At 42.3% G+C, this 7,268-nt stretch overlaps 1 protein-coding gene across 1 annotated transcript; it reads left to right on the top strand.

The window, feature by feature from the left end:
- Positions 1-624: 624 nt before the first annotated feature.
- LOC121578172 (green-sensitive opsin-like) lies at positions 625-6,371 on the top strand. Its single transcript, XM_041892336.1, has 5 exons — positions 625-1,055; positions 1,415-1,583; positions 4,441-4,606; positions 4,805-5,044; positions 5,163-6,371. Exons 1-5 carry the CDS (start codon positions 692-694, stop codon positions 5,265-5,267), a joined length of 1,044 nt encoding a protein of 347 aa, XP_041748270.1. The 5' UTR covers positions 625-691; the 3' UTR covers positions 5,268-6,371.
- Positions 6,372-7,268: the final 897 nt, after the last annotated feature.

Here is a 7,268-nt window from a genome sequence, read left to right as displayed (position 1 = left end):
ACGACGCTGGGCCAATTGTGCGCCGCCCTATTGGACTCCCAATCACGTCCGGTTGTGATACAGCCTGGAATTGTACCAGTGGGTCTGTAGTGACGCCTCAAGCACTGAGATGCACTGCCTTAGACCGCTGCGCCACTCGGGAGTATGCTATGGTATCCTACTCAAATGACTTATAATTGCAGTTTTATTGCAGATGGTGGCATGTGGTTAACTTTATTTTCAGGTAAAAACAAACAGCAATATTTCTATCTCCAAATTTTCTTTCACTCACTCACTCACTCACTCACAAACACACACACACTCACACATTCTCAGTAGCAGGCTGTGTGCTTATGATGGTGACAGAGTGACTGCATCAGCTCCATCTGTCATGCTCTGTGAACAAAACTGGTTTCTATATATAGAACATAACCCACTCCAGATCTGGATACTAAATATATATGTTGTTGAGATAAGATCACCTAAGTGTTTATGACAAGAGTAATTATCCAAATCTCTCTCATTCAAATCCCCCCGCCCGTAACCCCCCCACGTGGTACTCTCCTTGATCACAATTTGATCCCTGATGCGGCTGCTTAGATGGGTATATAACCATACCCAGAGCATCCCTGATAACAAAGGAGCTAGAAGACACTAGACTGCAGCTAGAGCAGATTCTCCACTTTTCATCTCAACCACTCCTTGGCTAAAGATGCAGAATGGCACTGAAGGAAACAACTTCTACATCCCCATGTCCAACAGGACTGGACTTGTAAGAAGTCCCTTTGAATACCCTCAGTTCTACTTGGCACCTCCATGGCAATTCTATCTGCTTGCTGTCTACATGTTTTTCCTGATCTGTTTTGGATTCCCCATCAACGGTCTGACCTTGTACGTCACAGCCACAAACAAGAAGCTCCAGCAACCCCTCAACTTCATTCTGGTCAACTTGGCTGCAGCTGGAATGATCATGGTAATCTTTGGATTCACCATCACCTTCATTACCTCCATCTATGGCTACTTTGTATTTGGACCTATAGGCTGTGCCATTGAGGGCTTCATGGCTACAATTGGAGGTAAGAGAACATCCAGTCACATACATTCTACTAGCATTGACTTTGCTCATAACTATTGTCTTAAGGGAACATGTACTTTCTATGACTGTGATATGTGGTTGTCTCACCCGGTCTCACTGGATAAAAGCGTATTTGTGTAATACAGCCAAACTAAGTCAAATTCTTGTTATTTTGTTGCTATATTTACATAATACCTTTATGTCTCAATTAACATACTGATATAAGCAACCAATCCTGGTCTACAAAGCATTAATTGTTTGAGATATATACATTGATGGAGATGCTGGAAGAAGTCTCAGCAACCAAATGCAAAACAGGATATAACTACTGTATTTTTCTCTTTCCTTGTCTCATTCTAGGTCAGGTTTCTCTGTGGTCTCTGGTGGTGCTGGCCATTGAGAGATACATTGTGGTCTGCAAGCCCATGGGAAGCTTCACGTTCACTACCACCCACGCTGGTGCCGGATGTGCATTCACCTGGGTCATGGCAATGACTTGTGCTGCCCCCCCATTGGTTGGCTGGTCTAGGTAACACAAAACATTGATTAATAAGAGGTCTCACCGAGCTATACATTGAAAGGGGGTACTCATCTTTCTCACAAATGGCCTTTTCTGGTTTTCTCAAGAAACCTTGCCACATCAGCCTTTTTAGTGGAGAGGTGAGGAGGGATAATGCCAATTTTAGGCAATAAATGATTGCATTGCAAGGATAGTGTGAACAGATTTGGAATTTAACCAAGCCCAACCAGACCCAACGAGGCCCAATCTTGAGTAGTTTAGAAAATGATAGCCAACAAAAGAATGCAAGATGGTGAGGCTAAGTATGTTTAGTCGATCGTTCACTGAACCTTAGCTGAGACCTTAGCATGAACCTAAAGACTCTCTCCAATAGTCTAGGCTAGACTTGAGGTCAATGGGATAGCTTACATGATCTTGAGGTTCATAGGACAACCTGAGTTGGATACGTGGTTAGCTGACTCAGATCACTTGACTGATGTCTATCAGCTGTTATTAAGTTGTTACTGCAACTAAGCATGTCTGATTGGTACCTTCAAATCCTTCTGTAGCTAGAGGACTCCTGGTATCTCCAGGAGTGATAAGTATCCTTTTTTTGGTCTTTATCTGTTGTGGTCTAGTACTGTCTTTTTGCTAGCTAGGGTCATCTACTTTAAGTGCTGCCTGTCTTCCCAGTGGCCCACTTGGTGTGTGAACTGCTGACTGCTCATAATTTGCAGATAGTTGTTGACACATCAACCAGGATCAAGGCGCAGGGCAATATGTGACTTGTTTTAGTAATCAGTGGCTGTATTGTAGGTGGAGTGGTTTCACCTCTCCTAAGCAATCAGCAATTAGTACAGGGAGGTGTGCTCTCCACCTCTGCTAGGCAATTAGCAATTAGTGTTAGTTCTTCAGTCTCCCCTGGTTTCTCAGCAGCAGCTGTAAGTGGCAGTTGTGTTTCAAAACTAAGGCAACCCTTCTAATTTAGTGTAACCTGCGCGCACAACCCATGTGGAATTCCGGGTCTCTGGCAGCATTTGGAACTGATCTGTGGTCAAGAACGCCGAGTTCATATCAGCCTTTGCTGCCCTTAAGTCCCTTGTCTTTTTGGCCCTGACGGAGACATGGATCACCCCAGAGAACACTTCTACTCCAGCTGCTCTTTCTTCATCTGACTATGTTTTCTCTCACAGCCTGCCTGGTTTTCAACATTCCCAAGTTCTCTCATGTCACCCCGCTCCTCTGCACACTCCACTGACTTCCAGTCGAAGCTCGCATGCACTACAAGACCATGGTGCCTACCTACGGAACAGCAAGAGGAACGGCCCCTCCCTACCTTCAGGCTATGCTCAAACTCTACACCCCAACCCAAGCACTCCGTTCTGCCACCTCAGGTCTCTTGGCCCTCCCACCCCTACGGGAGGGCAGTTCCCGCTCAGCCCAGTCCAAGCTCTTCTCTGTCCTGGCACCCCAATGGTGAAACCAGCTTCCCCCTGAAGCTAGGACAGCAAAGTCCCTGCCCATCTTCCGAAAACATCTGAAACCCTACCTCTTCAAACAGTATCTAAAATAATCATCCTCCTCACCTCGACCACCCCCCCCTCCCATTCTAGCTCTGACTCTACTGATAGCTACGTTGTTGAGGAAAAATGTTCTTTGTATGCCTGTGATATGAGGTTGTCCCACATAGTGCATTGATCTTAAGATTACTAACTGTAAGTCGCTCTGGATAAGAGCGTCTGCTAAATGACTAAAATGTAAATGTAACTTTTAACTGAGAAGTTCTGGAGACCACTGTACTCAGATAATAAATAATGGAGCATGGTCTTCAAACTAAAAAGAGAGATTTAAAGTAGTTTTATGTGGTTTATTCAATTTAGCCTTAGTGAGGAAAGACTTGAACAAACATGTTGGCCATATCGGCTTAAACCAGTGAATGCATCAGTGCAGCCTTGCCTGAGAACCGGAGACCCCAATGGTCTAATGTAGTCTTGAGGCGTGAATACCACCAGGGTTTGATACCCTGTTGATTACGTTGGTGCGAATCACAACTTCCACCTAAGTTTCACTTAGTCGTTTATTGATTTCAATGGGAGACTAATTTAACATTTTAGATAAGTGGAAATTAGGATTCACTCGTAATGAATAGATAAATTACAAACTGTGCCAAATACCCAGTCTGATTAGTTAATGCATAACTGGATGACAAGTTAATGATTGATATTGGATTGGTACTGTATGTACACTGCAGAGAGAGCAGGCACGCAATCTGCAGGCATTCTGCCACCCTTCCCCCACTTCAATAGACTGGGAGCGCTTAAGTAGTTCTCTACTACAGTAATGTACAGTAGCTCTTTTCAGCCTTGGCCTCTCAGTTTTCTCCTTGTTGTTACAATGCTATTCATAACATTTAACTGGCACAGTAAACTGACCACTTCTTCTTCCAAATAAGTGAATAGAATAATGTATTAGGAAGTTAAAATCGTATCTGGTTCTCCAAGATCCGATCACAGTGGCCAGGTATGTTTTGGGAAAGATTGTGATCTGATCTGTTGAGACTGTCCCCTGAGGTGGAAGTAGACATATTGAATTTGTGTTTTTAGGATGTTGACAATAGCCTCTCAGCATTCTGCCCTTCAGGATTGGATTTGGCACTGAGACAGGGCAAAAACCATATCATCTGGTTATACTGCATAAGTATAACTATACAGCATCTAAGTCAATTATCTGATTAATACATTTGACAAATAGAGTATTTATAGTAACGGTCCTTCAGAAAGGAGTTGATCATTCAAAGACTTCATCCAAGGCATAACTGTGATAACCTTTTATACATTTTAAAGTAAAATATTTTAAAACAGGCTAATTTATTGTCTTTCCCACATAGATATATCCCAGAGGGCATGCAGTGCTCATGTGGACCTGACTACTACACAATGGCCGAAGGCTTCAACAATGAATCATATGTGATCTACATGTTCACCTGCCACTTCTGTGTTCCTGTCATCACCATCTTCTTTACTTACGGAAGCCTGGTCCTCACAGTCAAGGCGGTAAGACAGTTCATTATAATACACTGCTCAAACACAGCCACACAGACTTACAGTATGTCTATCTCTTTTTGCTAAACACAACAAATGAATCAATAGATATTCAGTGGTTGAATGTAGTTGAGATATACTGCCCATACTTTTTTATCAAACAATTAACTGATTAACTGATTTCATGCGTTTTTCCTTGTTTGTTTTCAGGCTGCAGCTTCCCAGCAGGACTCAGCATCTACCCAGAAAGCTGAGAAGGAAGTGACACGTATGTGCTTCCTGATGGTTTGTGGTTTCCTGATTGCCTGGACCCCCTATGCCAGCTTTGCTGCCTGGATCTTCTTCAACAAAGGAGCTGCATTTACAGCCACAGCCATGGCTATTCCAGCCTTCTTCTCAAAGAGCTCAGCCATCTTCAACCCAGTCATCTATGTGCTGATGAACAAACAGGTTGGTAACATGGTATTTTGGTCTCTCTCTTTTTGTGCATCAAAAAACAATGCTTTATGTTGGGAAAAGTGAAAAATGCTATCAATCTATTTCTCTAATTATCCTTCTCTCTCTACAGTTCCGTAGCTGCATGTTGGCTGCTGTAGGAATTAGTTCAGGATCTGATGACGAGACCTCTGTGTCAGCAAGCAAGACAGAAGTGTCCTCTGTGGGCCCTGCATAACAACTTCAAAGGATTACATTTTTTACATGGACTGGCATATTTTCAATTAGGAAGATTTATTTTCAAATCAGCAGATGCCCTCTTACAGTACAGTCCTCAAAACATTGCATAATCAAACATAGCCCGTTTTTATTGTGCATTTTATATTGCAGTTTCTTAGACCACCGAAGCACAGAAGAACTTTCCCATTGTGATTTTTTGTTTTTCCCAGCAAGGTGAATCCTCAAGAGTTTTCATGATTAACTATTTGAAGGTTTTGCTTTTGTTCCGTAGCTTTGGGCAATCTTCACAGTGAGACACACAATTCCTTTTTGAGCAACACCTGCTGTAATGAACAGCAATACCACTAAAAGGCAAGTCATGTTACTGGTACACAAAGTGGATTCTTTCCAATTACAGGAGAGGTGGGCAGCAGGTAGCATAGCGGTTAAGTCCATCAGGCCAGTAACCAAAATGTTGCTGGTTTGAATCCCGGAGCCGACTAGTTGAAAAAACTGTTGATTGAGCAAGGCACTTAACCCTAATTGCTCCTATATGTCGCTCTCGATAAGAGTGTCTGCTAAATGACTAGAATGTAAATGTAATTACACTTCAAGGCATCTCTACTCTTTCACAAATCTGCACTTGGTATACTAACCGTCATTTATGTCAAGAGAGTGACATATATACCAAATTAGGACCCTTTTCCATTATTTCACACAATACATTCTGTACATAATTGTTTTTCACAGCTGAGGTGGTAAGATACCTATTGTGAATGGATGAGCTTGAGATGGCATAGTGAACTACTCTCATGCTTTTGTCTTGAAGGATTGAGATTTAATTGGTGCAAAGTGAGGCTACATATACTGAGTGTACAAAACATTAAGAACATCTTCCAAATATTGAGTTGCTGATTGTGCCCCTACTGTACCTTCACCTGTGGGAATCTAGGAAGAGAAGTCTACAATCACAAGTATGTGGATTGTTGGGAGTTTAAACTGCTTAGGATCCGACAATCATAATTGTTCTATTTATTACACACTTCTGCCCTCAGAAAAGCCTCAATTTGTCAGGGCATGGACTACAAGGTGTCGCAAGCCTTCCACAGGGATGCTGGCCCATGTTGACTCCAATGCTTCCCACAGTTGTTTCAAGTTGGCTGGATGTCCTTTGGGTGGTGGACCATTCTTGATACACACTGGAAACTGTTGAGCGTGAAAAACGCAGTAGCGTTGCAGTTCTTGACACAAACCTGGCACATAGTACCATACCCTGTTCAAAGGCAGTTACATGTTTTGTCTTGCCCATTCACCCTCTGAATGGCACATGTACACAATCCATGTCTCAATTGTCTCAAGGCTTAAAAATCCTTCATTACATGTCTCCTCCCTTCATCTACACTGAATAAGCGGATTTAACAAGTGACATCAATAAGGGATCATAGCTTTCACCTGGATTCACCTGGTCAGTCTTTTTCATTGAAAGAGCAGCTGTTCCTAATCTTTTGTGCACCCAGTGTACATGTGGCTTTTGTTGGCCACCTGTATGTTATTGTTTGCTGAAAATATTTTATAAATTCTTCTTATGAAAATTTTATTCTAGATTAATAAATGCATGCATCAAAAGGTGTTTGTGTCATTGAATGTTTGGTTCATGTTTGGTTGTTTGATCCCAGTTGGTCACACATGCTAGGTGCTACCAAAAATGTTAATTGATTTATACACAACGTGCTATCAAAAAACGTAATTGAATTTTTCCAAGTTCCTCTTATTTGTCATGTCCTTAGTAGGAGTCTGTATGTAGTCGCTGGCTTTTAGACCTTATTCTTTCTCTACAGTTTCATACATGCTGACCACGTTGTTCTATGGCAAGAACTCAATGGGTGATGAGGGGGCTTCTTCTGTGTCAACAAGCAAGACAGGACTGTCTTCTGTGGGCCCAGCAGAGAGTCTTCTGTTGTCTTTGGGACTCAGAATCCTCTTTGCATTCTATTTCTTCTTTCTAAGCAGCTCTTATGTG

The sequence above is a fragment of the Coregonus clupeaformis genome, chromosome 12, assembly GCF_020615455.1.
Source record: "Coregonus clupeaformis isolate EN_2021a chromosome 12, ASM2061545v1, whole genome shotgun sequence".
In the NCBI taxonomy this organism is placed as follows: domain Eukaryota; kingdom Metazoa; phylum Chordata; class Actinopteri; order Salmoniformes; family Salmonidae; genus Coregonus; species Coregonus clupeaformis.
The sequence above is the reverse complement of the archived record's forward strand: the minus strand, read 5'-3'. Positions and strand labels throughout refer to the sequence as shown.

Excerpts from the sequence above, each read along its gene's own strand:
- LOC121578172 (XM_041892336.1), top strand. The coding sequence starts at position 692 with ATGCAGAATGGCACTGAAGGAAACAACTTCTACATCCCCATGTCCAAC. Across the intron at positions 1,056-1,414 it reads CTTCATGGCTACAATTGGAG|GTCAGGTTTCTCTGTGGTCT; the intron begins GTAAGAGAACAT and ends GTCTCATTCTAG. Across the intron at positions 1,584-4,440 it reads CCATTGGTTGGCTGGTCTAG|ATATATCCCAGAGGGCATGC; the intron begins GTAACACAAAAC and ends TTTCCCACATAG.